The 20,827-nt window shown below is 44.5% G+C and overlaps 1 protein-coding gene across 2 annotated transcripts in view; it reads right to left on the bottom strand.

Moving 5' to 3' along the window:
- The window catches only part of TRPM4 (transient receptor potential cation channel subfamily M member 4), an 864,058-nt gene that overhangs the window by 270,552 nt on the left and 572,679 nt on the right, over positions 1–20,827 (bottom strand). For both annotated transcript variants that reach the window (XM_077457078.1, XM_077457079.1), the window contains exons 14-17: positions 13,209–13,354; positions 12,301–12,413; positions 8,372–8,470; positions 1,409–1,840 (exon numbers count right to left, since the gene is read on the bottom strand). In XM_077457078.1, coding sequence (XP_077313204.1) covers positions 1,409–1,840; positions 8,372–8,470; positions 12,301–12,413; positions 13,209–13,354 — 790 coding nt within the window. The remainder of the gene's footprint in view (positions 1–1,408; positions 1,841–8,371; positions 8,471–12,300; positions 12,414–13,208; positions 13,355–20,827) is intronic.

Genomic DNA, 20,827 nt, shown 5'->3' with positions numbered 1-20,827 from the left:
CAGCACAAGCAGGCATGGAGTCACCATGGGGCACTTCTATAGAGAAAGTGAAAAATTAGAACCATTAAGAGGTTTGCAAGAGGTGGAGAGAGTGAAGGATAATAAGGGGAGCTGAATGTTAAGAAGAAAAGGAAAATATAAACGTGAGGGCTTACCGAGCAAAAAAGTGAGGGGACCAAACATAACTGTGAATATGAGGGTGGGATAATAAGTGAACCACCGTAAATAAACGCTAAGTGAAATAAAAAAAAAAAAAAAATGTTTTTTTTATTTCACTTAGCGTTTATTTACGGTGGTTCACTTATTATCCCACCCTCATATTCACAGTTATGTTTGGTCCCCTCACTTTTTTGCTCGGTAAGCCCTCACGTTTATATTTTCCTTTTCTTCTTAACATTCAGCTCCCCTTATTATCCTTCTTAATCCTTCACTCTCTCCACCTCTTGCAAACCTCTTAATGGTTCTAATTTTTCACTTTCTCTATAGAAGTGCCCCATGGTGACTCCATGCCTGCTTGTGCTGCGGCCTTTGTGGCTATCTGCATTGAGTCACCCACCACGGCTCCCGGTTGGGGGTGTATACTGGACGGCTTGCGGCACCCACCTACTAGACCACTAGTACACTCACCGAAGTGAGTAAGCATGTAGTAGGTGTTGGGTGACCTGTTTACCCCACCCACCCTCTTTCATGTGTTTTTATTAGTATTGTTATATTTTTTTATTTACCTTACGTTTGAATATCATATTACTCTTTATTATAGATTGAACACGTGCTCTGCTCCTGATGAGTGGTACAAAGGCCACGAAACGTGCGTAGAGCTATCATATGCCGTGCTTCTTTTGAATATATTCAGATTCTGACGTTACTATATATGACCCTAATTGGTGCACAAAGACCTTGGTCCTGCAGGCATTATGCTACATATGCTTTTATTAAATTCTGCTGCGGTGAACTTTTGGAGTTTTATTATGATACCTTGTGATATCCATGTTATTATCATGTTGTACCATTATTATTATTACCATTACCATGTATTGTTTATTACTCTGTTTATCATTGTATTTCTTGTAAATCCAACTGTAACGATTAATAAAATTCCTAGTAGTTCACCTTATACTTTTTTGCTACCACATACTTCATGTAAAGTCCCAATGTCCCCCTTGTTCCCCCTTTTTTTGACAACTGTAAAGCACTGTTGAAGGTTTAAAGGGAGGGTTTTGTCAAAGTGTATGGTGCCATAATATGAACAAATGATCACCAAATCATTTGAGGCAACGTATATTTATCCTGTAATCTATAGGTTGCATTAGGACAATTATAGTACGCACATTTTGCATGACAGAGCCACTTGAAATATCCACTTTACCATTAAAAAGGTTTACAATGCCATGTTTCCATGGTGATTTACCTGCAGATTACGCCAATGATGAAAAGTAACAGGGCTGTGATGTCCACATGATTCCAAGAATCCTGCAAGTACTGCTTGACCTTCTGTGTCACTGGCATTGACCCCACAAAGAAGCTTTGTCGTATTTCCTCACACACCATGGTGAAAACCCAAAAATACAATATGATTTCTGCAGTGGATGGACCAATGGGTGGTGGTTCTTTGAAGTCCATGAGCAAAACATAGGAGAAAAGGAAGAGAAAGGCAAAGTACATGACTACGTTGCCAAAGAATGCAGTGACAGGAGCACTCCAGAACTGCTTCCAGCGCCTCATCCATTGAGGCCGGGGCTTCTCTTTAGTCAGTTCCACTTCTGGGACTTCTGAGTGTAAGTCAGTTGCCTTGCCAGGTTTCAGCTCCAAAAGCTCATTTTTTTCTCTCATTATTTCCTCCCTAAAAAGAAATTAAAAACGTCATCTATAACCACAGTGTAAAAAGGGAAACCAATTTGTGTGGGATTTGTCCACTTTTGGGTGAACTCAAAAAGTGAAGATTTGCTCTGTTAGAGAATATCCAGTAATGCTAATTGTGCCCAAGCATTGCCCAGAAAGACCTACCTTTCGTCTCAAATTACTCCTGAAAAAAAAGCAACACACTTCCTGGTATGTCAGGTGCATAGGCACTCCTGTGCATATAGGTTCATAGCTGTAAACCTACTATGTGAGAGGCACTGCTGTCTCAGACCACTATTCTCATCCACATTGGGTGCAAATTTAGTGATGTTGTTACTGTGCTGTTTGCTCAAAAGAACTTTTTTTTACCAGAGGACCAGCACTTCATGCATCTCCCTGCTTCTACTTATTTATTATATAGCAAAATCCTGGGCCCCTGAAGCCCAATGGTGACCTCCAGAGTTAAGGACAGCCGAAATCCTTCAGTGTAGAGTGGGTTACAAGGCATGGTGGGTGTAATGCAAGATGAATGAAAACAAAAAGGAGGTGCCCCAGGGATTTTAGGGGCAAGGATTGAAACCAAATAGAGGAGTAGAAGGCCTATGTAAAAAAAGTGATACAAAATGTTTATAAGACAAACAAAATTAGATATAGAGATGTTTAAAATCTCTATATGTAATTTGTGTCTTATAAACCAATACATTTTGTATCACTTTTTTACATAGTCCTTCTACACCTACAGGCCTTGTACTCCTCTATTTGGTTTCAACCTTCACCCATAAAATCCCTGGGACACTTCCTCTTTTCGTTCTTGATATGGGATCTAATAGGTAGTCTTCAACAAATTTTCTCTAATTTGGATGTTTATGGATCCCAATCGGTTTGTATTGCTATACGGCCATTTTATTAATTTGATGTTTTTTATTGATTTGATTTCTTTGTGATATTGACCCCTTCTTTTCGAGTGTTTAATACTTCTGGTGGTTAGTATACTAAGCCCTTGATAGGGCGTTCATTTTAACCTATGGCAGGGCTCCTTTCCTTACCAGTAGGCTATAAAAAGTTTTGGCACAATGGTGGGGGCGTACCCTTGATGACGTCAGACTTTTGACGAAATGATCGTCGGGTAGCCACACTCACACCCATTGTGCATTTGCGATCGCAATACAAACTCACGTTGATGAGTTTTTTAATTTTGTTCATCTTTGCTAGCATTTCCGTTCATTTTTAAACTGTACTTGTATTTTTTCCTGACTCGATGGAGTCGTTTTAAGCGCTTAATTATTTGGTTTAAATAAATTTTGGTTGAAACCATATCACACGATTTGGTGCATTATTTTTTTTTTTTGGTGATACGTTGTTTGGAGGCGTGCTGACAGCAACTGTGCGGGTCCGAAGATTACGGGACATCCGAAAGATCAGGATAATCTCCGGCATCTGGGTATCGGGACATCTATGTGATCTGTGATCGAATTTGCGCAGTTTGACCTCCCCTAAAAGGGGGGTCACTGGGGATCTGGTAAGCCTCCATCTATTAGTGGTTTATTGAACAATCAAGTTTCAGTTATTTCTACAGTTACTTTCACATATACACTGGACATTACTTATATTTTTGTAGTAATTTACATATGGACATTTGGATTCACAATTTGTTTTTTATATTAATTCATTGGACACTTGAATTTATAATCTTTTCCACAATATTTTTTTCACAGTATTTGTGTATTCTGTTTCACATTTTTTTTTTTTTTTTGGTGCACTTTTGTTTTTTGTCTTTCTGGTCACATTCACATTTAGTGGCCAAGCGCTGCACTTTTTTCTTTTCTTTTTTTTGTGCCCAGTATCTTGGTTATGGTGTTCAGCTGCTGATTTCTTTATTGTTGTTTTTTTACTAAGCGCAGATTTTTTCTATTTGTTTAAATTTTCTCTAATGCAAGATGAACAGGTGGGCGCCAGACACTTTTTGAATGCAAAGAGATTTATTGTCTCTTAAACAGAACTGTGGGAGAGAGGATTGGGGTCTGGACGCCCTTAGGTAGATGCAATGTTAATTAGCAGACTCAGACTTCTTTAAGTAGACAGCTATACAGGTGGAAGCCTCCAGCCAGACACCACTTCTGTATAGGTAGGACTTCTGTCTCCTATGGCAACAATCTTGTAGCTGTTACTAAATGTAAAGGTATTCAATTATCTGCAACACGAACAGTTCTCTGTACCCCACACTAACTCACTGTGGGTCTTCACTTAAGGAGCTCCCAGTCTCTCTCACTAGACTGCAGATCCACTAGCCTGTGGATCCCAATGTAGCTTTCAATGTAGCTTTCAGTACCTTCCTCAAGCGTCACCCCCGGGTCACTGCTACTGCTGGGCCCCTAGCTTGGCACTCACAGATACTCCTCAAGCTTCACCCCTGCTGACGACAGGTTAGGTCCCTGGCTTGGTATTCCACAAGCGTCACCTCTGCTGTCCCGCTGGGTCCCTGACTTGGCACTTGCTGATGCTTTCCCGATTTTTCACCGTCCCCAATTGGTGTGAAGTCTTCTCTGGTACTGGAAAAATCAGCCCTTGCGCCACTAAGTGATAAATGTGACTAAAGTGAATCAATGTCTAAACTACTAATACATAAATGGAAAAAAAAATAAAAATAAAAATAGAATAGATAAATATATCAAATGTAAACAACTGAGTGATATAAAGTGCATGTGCTAATAAATAGTGCAAAAAATGCAGCAAGACAATATAGTGAACACAAACTATCAAATGAATAATAATCAAAGAAGAGTCCTGCGCAAATCGTGCCACTCATATATTATAATCAAGGAACTCAAAATAATACTAAGTGAAAAAATGTCCATAAAAAAGTACAAATATAAGTAAAATAAATGTAAGAAGGACCAATGATGCAAAGTCCAATAATCCGAGCTCCCAGAACTCTCACTTTAAGATGGAGTAAACAAGCCGATCAAAAAAGCACCCCAGGAATCTCTCATTTCATTCACTATATTTAGCCATCAAGGGAATCCAGATGAGGGATGTAATAATAAAATTCCGCCACTAGAGGGCCAATCCTAGCATATAGGCTTTGCACTGTGGATCCTCAGATATATTCCGTAGTGTATGGCTCAAAACAAGAGGGGAAGGGGAAGGAGAGAGAGAGAGGAGACTCCAATGGTGTAGTATTTAAAATAAGCAGATCGATTTATTAAAACAATATCAAAGACTCTCACATTCAAAACAGAATGAATAGCACAGTAAGGAAGATGGTTGTGTGGCGTCTTCCGCCAGTCTTACTCTACTTCCGGTACGTCCTACGGCCACTCCCTACGCGTTACGTCATACCACGTGACTTGTTCATGGGGATAATGAAAGGTAAGCAAAGATGTAAACACATGTAGACCGGAAGTAATACTCCAAGATGGTGGTGTTTTGTACTTCCGCTTAACTATATTGGAGTAGCAAGATGGCGGAGGTATTACTTCCGGTCTACATGTGTTTACATCTTTGCTTACCTTTTCCAAAATGGCCGATCGGGTATTTCCGGTTCCGGTTTTCGCTATATATATGTATGTCATAAACGGCCTATCATTATCCCCATGAAGAAGTCACGTGGTATGACGTAACGCGTAGGGAGTGGTCGTAGGACGCACCGGTAGTAGAGCAAGACTGGCGGAAGACGCCACACAACCATCTTCCTTACTGTGCTATTCATTCTGTTTTGAATGTGAGAGTCTTTGATATTGTTTTAATAAATCGATCTGCTTATTTTAAATACTACACCATTGGAGTCTCCTCTCTCTCTCTCCTTCCCCTCTTGTTTTGAGCCATACACTACGGAATATATCTGAGGATCCACAGTGCAAAGCCTATATGCTAGGATTGGCCCTCTAGTGGCGGAATTTTATTATTACATCCCTCATCTGGATTCCCTTGATGGCTAAATATAGTGAATGAAATGAGAGATTCCTGGGGTGCTTTTTTGATCAGCTTGTTTACTCCATCTTAAGGTGAGAGTTCTGGGAGCTCGGATTATTGGACTTTGCATCATTGGTCCTTCTTCCATTTATTTTACTTATATTTGTGCTTTTTTATGGACTTTTTTTCCTTTTTATATGTTGATTTTTTCACTTAGTATTATTTTGAGTTCCTTGATTATAATATATGAGTGGCACGATTTGCGCAGGACTCTTCTTTGATTATTCTTCTCTGGTACTGGCCTCGGCTCACTCACTGTGGTCTCTGGTAGCAAGGTGGACAGCCCTTTTGTGGCGACAGCTGGCACTAGGTTTCTGGCCTAGCAACCCGGGGCAATACGACACATATCCACCCAGACAGCCATCCAGGTGGCACAGAACCCTGATCACCTGACTCCACCCAAATAAATAGATTCTTCCAGCAGGCCAAAGAATCCAAGAAAATCCCTGCCCATTGGCTGAGACACCCCGTTCATTCCTAATCTGTCCTTGCAGTGCCTTTGTCTTATCTAATGTCACCAGATACCCAGCCATCTAGTGACAGGAGAGAGAAGCGCAGCAATTCAAGAATTAGGGTGAAATCAATTGACCTCCTAACAATTGGTTTAGGCAACTATCACAAATTTCATAGCAACCCTGCCTAAACATCATGGTGCTACACCTATATATTTATGCCATGGATCTGCACTTTCCATGACCCTCCTTCTCCATGGACTATGGAAGCTGTACCCAAAAATACAAGCCAAGAGAAAATCAATAGTAGCCAATATTTCTTATTGGCTCCTTGCAGTTGATTATTGACTTGTTCTGTGTTCTGATTATTCCCCACACCAGTTATCAGATAACTGCTCATGGGGACAGCCACAACATAAGCAAGCAAAGCCCTGCCTCTACAGAAATGGCCATGTCAACAAAGAAATATAGTGCAAAACAAGGCATTGTAAGTCAGTAAAATTAAAAAGATCAGTTGCATGGAGCCTACAGGTAATAACCATGGGTATTTCTTTGCACCCAATTTTCAAAGAATGCATTAAGGTAAAAAAAAAGTCTGCCTTTAGAACCACTTTTGCCCAATTAAACAATACATTCAGGTCTGCTTGTTAATTACACCTCCTATAAACCATATATTCCACTGACAATGCAGTGATTAGTCTGGAAAGCACTCTAAAGCCTGGTACACACTATGCTTTTAACCCGCTGGGTTTAACAAAAAACTGACAACTTCGATCGGAGCCGATGTACTGATATTCTGATGTTAGTACTGAGATCTTGCCTGCTGAGCTGTTGCGTTCTGACAGGCGGACAGTCCCCCTGCCAGAAAACCCAGATCAGAGTTCTAAGCCATTGGCTGAGTGCGCTGATTGGGAGCCGGCCATCTGCTGGTTTCCAGCATGCTCGTCTGGCTTCTGTCGGACCGGCTGGCATACACACGGGCCAAATGTCAGCCAGGTTTTATTGAACTGGCCGAGGTCTCCTGACATTTGGCCCATGTGTACTAGGCATTAGAGTGCACTCATACAGGACAACTTTGAACTGTGCCCAAGTTCAATTATCCTTCTTCCTCACTCCCCCACTTGTCTACACTCTAGACTATAAGGAAGCATTCTGGAGCAAACCATCATCAATGCATATGTCAACCAGCCCATAGTGATCCCTGCTTCTGTACTTAATGATCTGTAGAGAGTTCTGGGTTCAAGCACGGTTCACACTCACACTTAATAGAACCGCACTTGGCCACCATACTCAAAACCACCTCTTCTAAGTGGTCCCAGGCATGGTACATTTAAAGTGAGTGTAAATGATAACCTTGTAAAACAACCCATTCAGTTTAAAATAGAAATTAAATGTGAAACAGCTTTACAAGTGATCATATTCCCTCAGTTCTCTGCTTCATAAGAGCTGGGGTGCAGTGGGGGCATGTCAGGACACGTCTGATCATTGGAAAGCAGGCTAAGTTTCCAGCATAGCTAGAGAATGGACCACAGTGTGCTCTCCTTCTTAGTGTGGTCAGTTTTTAATAGGAAAGCAAGAGGACTAGCAGGAACACCAGGGATTTCACAATTCACATAAACAAAGCAATACAAAGAACAGGATGCTTTCTCATACAAGTACATGGTACAACAGGCACATAAGGAATATGAAGAAGTGCTGGGGTAACAAACAACGTTCCCAGCACAGTTTGGAGCACTCACCCTATACAAATGGACCAAGAGGGTGAATGATGCTCAGCCTTGGTTAAAACTGCCAGCATGAGTGCATCCTAAGTGAAACCCAGTACCCACAGAGAACTTCCAGGCTCACCCTGTATAACCTCAGTTGGGAAAAGCTGTTGCTGTGACACATAATGGGAAAGAACTTCACTTGTTGACTGCACTGGTGCAGATTCCACAAGTAGTGAAGTCAGTGTGAATATCCCAGGAAATGTTGAAGAACGTCACCGGAGGGGCTGCTAAGGAGTCTTCAAGAAGGAGGAGGGCCCTATCCAATGTTACAGAGAGGAAAAAAAGTAGCATTCTTTTCTTTAACTTACATTGGAGAAACCATCAATATTAGTAACCTACCCTTCCATGATTTCTGCCACTGTGGTCTTTATATCAATATCCAGACTGTCCATTTCCACTCGCTGGACATTATCCATTCCACTTTCATTATCAAAGCTTCTAAAAATGAAGAAATAAAATAAAGAGCATCACACGTTGATCTTAATTTAGCACAATACTGTAGCAAATGTTTATGGACAGCATGTTTAGTTCTATTTGGTAACAGGGCTACCTTTACATAATTATTGCTTAAAGCCGAGCTCCAGTCTCTTGTGAAAATTAAAAGTCAGCAGCTACAAAAATTTTAGCTGCTGACTTTTAATAAACAGCCACTCACCTGTCCCACGATCCAGCAGTGTTCTCACTTCAGTTATGTTCTCCCTGTGTTCTCCATCATTGGAATCTTTACTATGGGCTTCACAGCTGCGTGCCCACTGTGCATACACAAGCGGCACTGAGCTCTGTGACTGGTCCCAGAGTCTTGTGCCCCAGAAGACTTTGTGAATGAATGAATAACTTGCATAGTGCTACACATGCAAACTAAATCGCCTCAGGACACTTTTGCCACCAGTGTCCATCTGGGTTTTCAGAAGAAATGGGTCTTCCTGAAGGCCAGATAGTTTTCTTCCGGGTAGAGCATTCCATAGCTGTGGTCCTTGGACTGCGAACCTTTGTTCACCTTTTAATTTATAACGGGTCTTGGGGGTGTGGAGGAGGTTCTGGTTAGTTGACTGGAGAGTACGACCTGGGGTGTAGTGCTTTATTTTGTCGCAGGGGTGTTGCGGGGCTTTTCCTTGTGTACATTTATGAGTGAGGCAGAGGGTCTTGAACGTAACTCGATCCTTCACAGCTAGCCAATGGAGGGTCCTCAGGGATGGGGTGATTGATTCCCATGGTTTTATTCCAGTTACCAGTCTAGCTGCAGTGTTCTGGATGGTTTGTATTTGGTATTTTGGAAGTCCTAGGTAGAGGGAATTTGCGTAGTCGAGTCGGAAATTGATGATTGTTCCAACTACTGCTGCTGTATCTCCTTCCAGGATGAAGGGGATGAGTCTACGCAGTGGGCAAAGAAGGTAGTGTGATCCGCTGACTACTGAACCTATTTGTGCATCCATCATCATGTATGAGCCAAAGAGGCTTTTGGCTTTAGTGCTGGAGGTGATGGGTGGTCCGAGGATGGTGAGTGGTGTGGACACCGTGCCAGGGGTTTCATTCCGGTTTGCGTAGAGTAAGAAAAGTTCTGTTTAGGATCCATTGAGTTTAAGGGAGTTCTCCGTCATCCAATCGTTGATCAATGAGAGACAGTTTTCCAGTGCCTGGTATTGGTCTTTTTTGTTGGTGATGCGTAGGTAAAGTTGGAGGTCATCCACGTAGGAGTGATAAAGTAGATCCTGGTTGCTGATGATTTTGAGGAGTGGGCGGAGATAGATGTTAAAGAGCACAAGCGACAGGAGTGATCCTTGAGGGACCCCACATATAATTTTTCGATCTTCCGAAGTGAACGTTCCTAGTTTCACTTTCTGAGATCGGTTCTCTAGGAAGGATGCGGACCAGGGTAAGTCTGAGTCTAACTCCAGCTACTTCTGTGAGACGAGTGAGCAGGTTTTTGTGGTCTACTGTGTCGAACGCTGCACTGAGGTCCAGCAACACCAGGAGACACAATTCTCCATCATCTGCTGCTTCGAGGGTGTCATCCCAGATTTTGAAGAGTGCAGTTTCTGTCCCCTGGCTAGGGCGAAACCCGATTGTAGTGGTTTCAAGAGTTTATGGGTGTCCAGACGGAGTTGTAGCTGTTGTACTACTGCGTTCTCAATAATTTTGGAGAAGGTGTTGAGGCTTGTGTCAGGTCTGTGGTCATTTTAGGTCTTTGGGATCAAGGTTAGGCTTCTTTAGGAGAGGTTTGATTGTGCCTTGCTTGAGGGAGGTCGGGAGGATTCCTTCTTTAAATGACTGGCTTATGAGGTATGTTATAATAGGTGCCAGGATGTCGGTGCATTGCCAAGCCTGTGCGTTTTTCTGGGTCAGGGTTTGAGAGACTAAGGGAGGGCTGTGTGACTAAGAGAGCATTATTGGGACCTTTCCCTCTACTTCTCAAATGTACTAGAAACTTCCAGAAGAATGGTAAGGGAAGTAAGGTGCAGCTGCCTGGAGTATTCACGAGGGCCCTGATCGATCCCCAACAGATGGTTTGGCAGTGGACAGGTCCCCTCAAATTCTCAGGGTCAGCCCAACTGGGACAGTGTAGTTTGGGTGGAAGATGGAGTGTTAGGCTGTCAGTGGCCCTTGAGGAAGCCACTAGTCTGGGCTCAGATGCAGAAGAGACCCTTCTCATGACATGACCCTTCTCATTTTTGGTGATATATAAAAGACGAGGTTGCACCAAGGAAATAGATCCAACATGTCAAACCTTAATTTTGTGTGAAATGGCAAAAAACTTCAGTACCCTATATTTTCTATAGACAACGCTTCAAAAGCCCCCTATAAGAATCAGTTTAGTGTTACGGAGGGGGTCTGCTGTTGCTCTCATTCTGGTGTGCATGATAATATGGAACATGTAAGGTGACAGGAGGCAGGCTGAAGAGAAGGGGCCTGAAGTGCAGATGGGGGACCCCAGAAGAGGATCCAGGCTGCTCTGTGCAAACCCTTGCACAGAGCAGACAAGTATGACATGTTTATTTTTTATATATATAAAAAAAAAACTTTTATAACCAATTATCCACTTGCCGACCAGCCACCGCAGTTATACTGCGGCAAGCTGGCTCGGCCAAGGGAATCACCGTAGCTGTACGTCGGCTTGTGAAAGGCCCTGTGTTTGCACGCAAGTACCGATTGGCCAGGGGGACCAATCAGTGGGTATGACAGACTTTATGTCCACAGGCCGCACATGATCGTTCCCTGCAGAGACAGAATGAGGATCTGCCATAGTAAACAAGGCAGATCTCTGTTCTGACAGCGGATGACACAGGATCTTGTCTTCCTTCTATGCAGGAAGACTGTGTTCCGTCAGAGATGGTGACCCGTCAGAATTGGTAACGAAAGTGACTTTCTGTTGCCACCATCTCGCTACACCCTGCACTCCTCTACTGTAATGATACACGGTGAAGAGGCAAGCAGACATTTTGTTACACCCACCGGAGTTTTGCATTTCACAGTTCTTTTTAACAGTAAATGGATTATATATGGTGAGATGCAGTATTTAGAAATCCAATGGACTGTTTAGATGTTTAATTTTATGTGGGAAAATATTAAGCAGGTTAGCAGACTGTGACCAGTAGATAATTAGAGATACTAATACTTATATAGATAACTGTATCTGGGACTTGGTCATAAAAGTAGTGATACCAGGGAGACAGCAAACCGTTCAGTTCAATCCTGGTGATAAAGTATTCCATCAGCCCTCCAGATAACAGAATCCCCTGTTACCGTCAACTTTCAGGCCATCCTGCATTACGCTCACCACCCCTGCTACATGGGCTGCTCTCTTGTCTGTTAGGCGTAGCAGTGATATCTAGGGCTGCCACCTCAGGGATTGGTGTTACCTAAGAAGAATACATTCTGAATCAATGAGCCTTTATAAGCTCTTCACTGCTGATTCAAGGGTAGCCAGGCCCCTTCTAGAACCTTATCTTGCATTCCCTCCTGTACTGTAGCACCATCCCCCAGAAGAAATATATGCATGTCCTTAAAAAGCAGCCACTATTTTGGGCCAATTATGAAGCTAATTTTAGTATTAACAAGGCTACTATTTGCATAGTTCTATACAAGACACAGAGTATACAGTGGCAGTAGAACCTCTAAAATGTATCAGTGCTTACACAGAACCAATTTGTTTACTTTTGAAATTAGTTAAAAAGCGGTTCTGGGACCCTGCAACATAGAGGGTCACTCATTTTCAATGGTTCATCTACCATGGAAAATAAGAACACAAAACAACCAATAATATTACTCACTTGAATTCAATCAGATGTGTGTAAATGAGAGGTGGGCAGAAGAAAGTCAGAACCATTGCCCATACCGGTGTGTTCTGAGCCATCTGTCCCCACCAGTTCTCTGTTAACATGGACTGTAATAAAAGCATGTAACATAATTAATCTTATTAAAAGGATAATACACAAAAATCATAAAAATAATTACTGTACATACTGTTCCATTTGCCACCAGTTAAGAAGTTCTTTAGTCATTAGAACAACATAGAGGCTATAGTTTCTGATGTCTTCCTTCATTAAAGGCTAGTTTAGTTGCAGTCATTCTGACCCTCTTGCTTCAAACACTTGAGTTAGTAACCTCTCAGAACAAATATACAGATATGAATGTCTGATTTTTCTCTCACTCTCCTAATTCATATACTTTTAGAACACTGACAAAACTTTCTGAGGCTTGAGGGTCAGTATCGCAGATGGGTAACTGGCCTTTTTTTTTAAAAAGGAGATCAGCAATGACAGTAGCTATATTTCTCTCATATGTTTACTTTTGAAAAAAGAGAAAGAATAGAAGGAAGTAGGGTTTACTTTCTAAAAAGGTCTGCCACTTCCTAATTTTGGTACTGGGCCAACAACTCAGAAAGTAAGTAGTAGGATTAGTATGATTAGCATGGGAGCCAGGTAACCAAAAGAGGGGGTTTAACAATGGGAACCTGCAGTATGGGGATTTTCCAGCTAAAAATTAACAGAGTTGTTTTGCAGTAGTAAATCCACCAAATACAGACAGGATGGGGCTTTACTGATAAATCCTGTGTATCCATTTTACATTTCAACTGAAACAGCTCTTAGAAAAAAAAAAAAAAAAAAAACTTGAAAAGTTACAGACACTGCTAAAGATGATTTTCTTGTGTAATCAGCCTCATAGAATGTTTACACACCTGGACACCGTCCTGTGCAAAAAAGTTGCGGGCATCTGCCTCGTAGGCCAACTGCAGACAAGTGGCCCCTCCCCAAACATTAGAGCGTCGCACTAGAAGCTTGAATGCTCGATTTTCACTATTTCGGTAACATTCATTAAAGACGCCTGAAAGAAACAATAATATTTTTATATCTATTATATATGTATTAACAAAAGCATTTATCCTATCAAATACGAATGTCCAGTCAAAAGACAAAACTTGCATCCCATAGAAGTCACATGTGCAGGTTCTGGGAAAGAATCTTAAAGGGGAGGCCCACCCTTAAAAAAATAAAAATAAAATGCATAAAAAGGCTGCAAAAAAAAAAAAAACACTTACCAGAAATGGCTGTTGCTAGGTAGAGTGTCCTAATCTGAATCTTCCTATTCCGCAGTGATCTTCTGTCTTCTCCTCCTCGCGTTGTCTTCTGGGGAATATGGCTCAGTGTGTTGTGTGAACTGTGTGTCCCACAACAAAACCTGCCCCATTCACAAAGCACTGCGCAACTCGCGCATGCGCAATAGGAAATGGGCAGTGAAGCCTCAAGGCTCCACTGCCCGTTTCCCTTACTTTGAATGTCAGCGCCAGGACCAAGAGCCGAGGGACGGGTCGGCCTCGGGCGGCCGACATCGCGGACACACTAGAAAGGTAAGTGCTTATTAAAATTCAGCAGCTACAGTGTTTGTAGCTGCTGACTTTAAAAAAAATTTCGCCCACCCCTTTAAATAGGGCAATAGCAATATTTGGGGTTCCCAAATTAATAAAAATTATATTAATTTAGTAGGAATGCATTAATAAAAACATATTTTGATGTTGAATATACAATAAGAAACAATCGGGCCTTAAAGCAAAGAGATACACCGTAAAAATGTTTAACCACATGCCGAACCCTCCTGTAGATATACGTCGGCAGAATGGCATGGCTTGACAAAGTAACATACCCGTACTTTGCTTTGAATTTCCCACCATGCACGCGTGCCTGCCGCAACATCTGTGACCGTGCCCGCGGATACCTGCGCTTGTGTCACAGAGCTGAAAAATGGGGAGATGCCGATGTAAACACAGCATCTCCCTGTTCTGCCTAGTGACGGGACACGATCGTCTGCTCCCTGTCATCGGGAGCAGAGATCAGTGTCATGTTACTGCTAGCCCATCCCCCAGACAGTTAGAAACACTCCCCAGGACACACTTAACCCCTCCCTACCCCCTAGTAGTTAACCCCTTCACTGCCAGTGACATTTTTACAGTAAACAGTGCAATTTTGTAGCATTGATTGCTGTATTAATGCTAATGGTCCCAAAAATGTGTCAAAATTGTCCGATGTGTCCACCATAATATCGCAGTCACAAAAAAAATTGCTGATTGCCGCCATTACTAGTAAAAAAAAAATTATAAAAATGCCATAAATCTATCCCCAATTTTGTAAATGCTTCAAGTTTTGCACAAACCAATTGCGTTTTTTTTTTTTTACCAAAAATATGTCAAAGATTACGTACCGGCCTAAACTGAGGAAAAAATATTTTTTATATACGTTTTTGGGGGATATTTATTATAGCAAAAAGCAAAAAGCAAAAGTAGCAAAAAGTAAAACTGCATTTTTTTTTTCAAAATTGTCGCTCTTTTTTTTGTTTATAGCGCGAAAAATAAAAAACCCACAGGTGATCTAATACGACCAAAAGAAAGCTCTATTTTTGGGGAAAAAAGGACGTCAATTTTGTTTGGGTACAACATCGCACGACCACGCTATTGTCAGTTAAAGCTACGCAGTGCTGAATTGCAAAAAATGCTCTGGTCAGGAAGGGGGTAAATCCTTCCGGGGCTGAAGTGGTTAAGCTACAAGGCTTAAAGAAATGTGAAGCATACAAGGCTTAAAGAAATGTGAAGTATACCTCTGTGTAAAACTAGACCCTGTGGTAAGTGTATTCTTCCTGGAGAATGCTTGAGAGGAGATATGATAGCGATATACAAATAACACAATGGCAATCCCAGTGTGGGTAGGAAACTATTCAGTCTCAGAGAGCGTAAGAGGTCAAGTCCTTCAATTGTAGTTTAAAAAAAAAAAGCGCACACACACAAGATTGGAAGAGAAGCAGTAGTTAAACCTTAAGCACCGTAGGGGTTTTTTCACTGTCAGCATTGCAAGGATGTGGAACTCTCTTCCGCAATCAGTGGTATCAACAGCAAGTATTGATTGTTTTAAAAAACTCTTGGATGTGCATCTTAACCACTTGCTGACAGATATACTGCGGCAGAATGGCACGGGCAGGCAAAGTAACGTATGGGTACGTTACTTGCCTCCCGCGGGATGCATCATGCCCTCCAGGTGCCCGAGGTGGCTGGCATCGTTCCAGGAGCGATCCTTGCTGAGGGGGAGGCCACCGATTCATGGCCACCCCCTCACGATCGCTCCCGGCAAATTTTAATGTTTCCTCTGCTTCTGAACTGTAAACAGAAGCAGAGGAAGTGATATCATCTCTCCTCATGTCGGTCTTTTTGTTCCGGCGCCGAGGAGAGAAGACATCAAGTAGAACTTCACCAACAACAATGCACTAACTGTAGAACATGCAGGCACACTTTTCACCCCCCAATCACCACCATGCACCCCCTGTCACAGTGACACCAATAGCAGTTTTTTTTTTTACTGATTACTGCATTGGTGTCATTTGTGACTGTTATAAGTGGTAGGTCAGTTAGTGTTAGGCCCCTTTAGGTCTAGGGTACCCCCCACCCCCCCAGTAAAGGTTTAACCCCTTGATTACCCCCCATTGCCCGTGTCACTAAGCAATCTTTTTTTCTGATCGCCGTCTTAGGCCGCGTACACACGGGCGGACTGTTCGCCCAACCTTGTCTGCTGAACAGTGTTTGGGCGGACAGTCCGCCCGTGTGTGGGCTTTCAGCGGACAGTTTCAGCGGACAGTTGGACGGACAAAGTCTTTCGGAAATTCCGAAAAACTGTCCGCTGAAACTGTGTTTGAGCGAACAGTCCGCCCGTGTGTAGGCTACTTTCGAAATGAGCAAACTGTTCCCGCTCGGAAAGTCCGCCCATTGCGCGTGTACAGGTAGGCGGGGCCCGCGAAGGAGACGTCGCGGGCTCCGCCGCCTGGAATGGGCTTAAAGGGGAACCCCAACGCCGAAAAAAATCGGCGTGGGGGTTCCCCCAAAGTCCACACCAGACCCTTGTCCGAGCACGCTACCCGGCCGGCCAGGAAAGGGGGGCGAGCGAGCGCGCCCCCCCTCCTGAGCCGTACCAGGCCGCGTGCCCTCAACATGGGGGGTGCCTTGGGGAAGGGGGGGCCGCGCGGCCCCCCCACCCCAAAGCACCTTGTCCCCATGTTGATGAGGACAAGGGCCTCTTCCCGACAACCCTGGCCATTGGTTGTCGGGGTCTGCGGGCGGGGGGCTTATCGGAATCCGGGAGCCCCCTTTAAGAAGGGGGCCCCCGGATATTGGCCCCCCACCCTATGTGAATGAGTATGGGGTACAATGTACCCCTACCCATTCACCTGTGAAATAAAGTACAAAAAAAAACACAACACAGGGAAAAAATATTTTATTGCACAGCTCCGGGGGTCTTCCGTCTTCGGGGGTCTTCTCGCCGGACTCCTCCGCTATCTGTGTGTAGCTCTTTTACTAGCGGAGGAGTCCGGCTTTCTTCCTCCCCGCCGCCGGCCTCTTCTCCCGACTTCGGGGGTCTTGTCCCCCTCTTCGGTTCTTCTGCCGGGCCACCGCGCCTTCTTGTAGCTCTTTTGCAGGCGGTGGCCCGGTCTTCTGTCTCCGCTGTCGTCGCCGCCGCCGCCTTCCGTTCTTGTTCTTCTTCTTGTTCTTCTTCTTCTTCTCCTGGAGATGTTGACTCGACGAGCTCTCCGGCCGGAATGCCAGAGCCGCGCTGTGCGGTCACTTATATAGTGACAATGGGGCGGTGTCACATGGTATATGTCACATGGGTTGGTCACATGGGTTGATGTCACATGGGGACTATGACATCGTAAGGGGGCGGGGTCACCATGTGACCAACCCATGTGACATATACCATGTGACACCGCCCCATTGTCACTATATAAGTGGCAGCGGAGCGTGTCCCTGGCATTCCGGCCGGAGAGCTCGTCGAGTCAACATCTCCAGGAGAAGAAGAAGAACAACAAGAAGAAGAACAAGAATGGAAGGCGGCGGCGACGACAGAAGACCGGGCCACCGCCTGTAAAAGAGCTACAAGAAGGCGCGGTGGCCCGGCAGAAGAACCGAAGGCGGCGACAGAAGAACGGAAGGCAGCGGCGACAGAAGACCGGGCCACCGCCTGCAAAAGAGCTACAAGAAGGCGCGGTGGCCCGGCAGAAGAACCGAAGAGGGGGACAAGACCCCCGAAGTCGGGAGAAGAGGCCGGCGGCGGGGAGGAAGAAAGCCGGACTCCTCCGCTAGTAAAAGAGCTACACACAGATAGCGGAGGAATCCGGCGAGAAGACCCCCGAAGACGGAAGACCCCCGGAGCTGTGCAATAAAATATTTTTTCCCTGTGTTGTGTTTTTTTTTGTACTTTATTTCACAGGTGAATGGGTAGGGTTACATTGTACCCCATACTCATTCACATAGGGTGGGGGGCCGGTATCCGGGGGCCCCCTTCTTAAAGGGGGCTCCCGGATTCCGATAAGCCCCCCGCCCGCAGACCCCGACAACCAACGGCCAGGGTTGTCGGGAAGAGGCCCTTGTCCTCATCAACATGGGGACAAGGTGCTTTGGGGTGGGGGGGCCGCGCGGCCCCCCCTTCCCCAAGGCACCCCCCCATGTTGAGGGCACGCGGCCTGGTACGGCTCAGGAGGGGGGGCGCGCTCGCTCGCCCCCCTTTCCTGGCCGGCCGGGTAGCGTGCTCGGACAAGGGTCTGGTGTGGACTTTGGGGGAACCCCCACGCCGATTTTTTTCGGCGTTGGGGTTCTCCTTTAAGCCCATTCCAGGCGGCGGAGCCCGCGACGTCTCCCTCGCGGGCCCCGCCTACCTGTACACGCGCTCGAAATGGGCGGATTTGCCTCCTCCTTACGTGGGCGAGTCCGTTCATTTCAAAAGTTGAGCGAACTGTTTGGCAAACAGTTCGCTGAAACAGTCCGCTCGTGTGTGGGCAAGTCCGCTCATGCAAATTTTGAGCGGACTGTTTGCCGAAACTGTTTGACGAACAAGGTTGGGCAAACAGTCCGCGCGTGTGTACGCGGCCTTAGTGTTACAGGTGATGCTAATTAGGCAGGTAAGTATTTAGGTTCACCGTCAGCTTTTTATAGCGTCAGGTACCCCCATATACTACCTAGTAAAGGTTTTAACCCTTTGATTGACCCCTAGTTAACCTTTTCACCAGTGATCACCATATAACTATTACGGGTGACACTGGTTAGTTTGTTTTTTATAGTGTCAGGGCACCCACCGTTTATTACCTAATAAAGATTTAACCCCCTGATCGCCCAGCGGGTGATACAAGTTAGGTTTTAGGTTCAGATAGGGTCTGCGTCACCCCAGGCAGCGTCAGGTTAGTGCCAGTACCGCTAACACCCACGCACGCAGCATACAGCTCCCTTAGTGGTATAGTATCTGAAAGGATGCTAGCATCCCCAGCAGTTTAGGGTTCCCAACACAGTGTTAGCGGGATCAGCCCAGATACCTGCTAGCACCTGTATTTTGCCCCTCCGTCCAGCCCAGCACACCCAATTACAGTATCGATTTGATACAGTTGCTAACAGTCAGGAGCTTTTTTACTTGTGAGTCTCACTAGTGTACCACTAAATTTAGAGCCCAAAATGGCAAATTGAAGGTACACTAGTGAAGAGGCCTACACATTTCTGAGCATGACAGATAGTGAAGAGGAAGTCACTCGTCTGTCAGATTCAAGGTTCAGAATACGATCCTGTAGACAACAGCGGCTCCATGAGAGATAGCTCTGACGACGGAGTGGTGGTCCCTGCCAAGGTCAGGCGTAACCAGAGCTCAATCTTCTTCTGTTGTTGAAGTGCAAGAACCGCAACAGCGTTTGCTCCCATGATACATAAAGCCTGTGACTCCAGCGCTGTCGGAGGTGATTTCCCCACCACAGTTTAAAAAAAAAAAACAGGATTTTTAAAACAGTTTACCTGTAAAATCCTTCTCTTTGATGTACATCAGGGGACACAGAGCCATAGTAGTTACTATGTGGTTAATAGGCCACCTTTAGGTGATGGACACTGGCACACCCTAATACCAGAAGTGCACTTCCTATATAACTCCTCCCATTACCGGAAGTACCTCAGTTTTGTAGCCAAGCAATACAAGTGTATACAAAGAAGGAAGGGACCTCTGTGTCCCCTGAAGTACATCAAAGAAAAGGGTTTTACAGGTAAGCTGTTGCAATGGCAACTTAAGGGATGGAGACACAACAGAAAAGTAGGACAAATAGAGGCTAGAGGACTCATACTGCACCCTGCAGTACACTACGTCCAAAGGCAATATCCTCATGACCTTTAACATCGAGTTGATAACATTTGGTAAATGTATGAACTGAAGAACAAGTTGCGGCCTTACAGATCTGAGTCATAGAGGCCTGATGATGCACCGCCCAAGAAGCACTAACTGCCCTGGTTGAGTGTGCTTTAACATGAAAAGGAGGAATTTTCTTTTTAAGCCGTAAGCTTGAACAATCACTTGATGAATCCATTTGGAAAAAGTAGATTTTGATGCTGCCTGTCCCCTTTTTGGACCTTCTGGCAGTACAAACAAAACATCTGTTTTGCGAACCTAATCGGTCACCTTTAAATGGACTCCCTTTTACTACATCAAGGGAATGTAGTGCCTTCTCTTCCCTAGATCAAGGCTCTGGGAAGAAATAAGGTAGAATAATAATCCTGGATTAAAGGAACACCTGTCACCACTTTTGGTAGGAATTCAGGATGAGGACGGAAAACCACCTTATCCTTATGCATGATCAAATATGGTTCTTTACGAGACACAGCCGCTAGTTCCGATACTCTTCTAGCAGAAGAAATGGCAACCAAAAAGATTATTTTTCTTGTCAAAAGAACCAAGGGAATTTCCCCGTAAAGGCTCAAAAGGCTGATTCTGTAAAGCCGATAAGACCAAATTGAAATCCCATGGATTTAGAGGTGCCTTGATAGGGTGATTAATCCGTGTTACCCACTGAATAAAACTACACACCAGAGAGTGAGAAGCAAGAGGCCATTGAAAAATCACTAACAAGGCCAAGATCTGGCCCTTGATAGTACTCAAGGCCAGTGTAAGAGAACTGCTGTTTTGCTTCGGGCGCATTTGCGCACAAGAAACTGTATCAATCGCGTGTGCGCCAATGCTCACGCCAATGCATGTGCGTTCGTAGGTGCGCATCTGCGCTCCTTTTGGCGCCAGTGGGCTTATTTAAGGGGCACTCTAACTTGTAGCAGATGCTGAACGATCTTCAGCTATTCCAGTCCTGTTCCTTGTTATACCTGCCTTTGCCTGTCTGATACCCATTGCTGAGCTCTTGGCTTGTCCTGACCTGGCTCTGGATCCTATCTCTAAATACTGGCTCCTGACTTCGGCTTCCTGATTGACCCTGCTCCGGCCTGATGATTTGGTACCTTGCTGCCCGCCTGCT

This window comes from Lithobates pipiens, unplaced genomic scaffold, assembly GCF_037356315.1.
Source record: "Lithobates pipiens isolate NorthernLeopardFrog02 unplaced genomic scaffold, aLitPip1_a1.2 Scaffold_27, whole genome shotgun sequence".
In the NCBI taxonomy this organism is placed as follows: Eukaryota; Metazoa; Chordata; class Amphibia; order Anura; family Ranidae; genus Lithobates; species Lithobates pipiens.
Note: the sequence above shows the minus strand (reverse complement) of the source record. Positions and strands in the feature narration are given on the sequence as shown.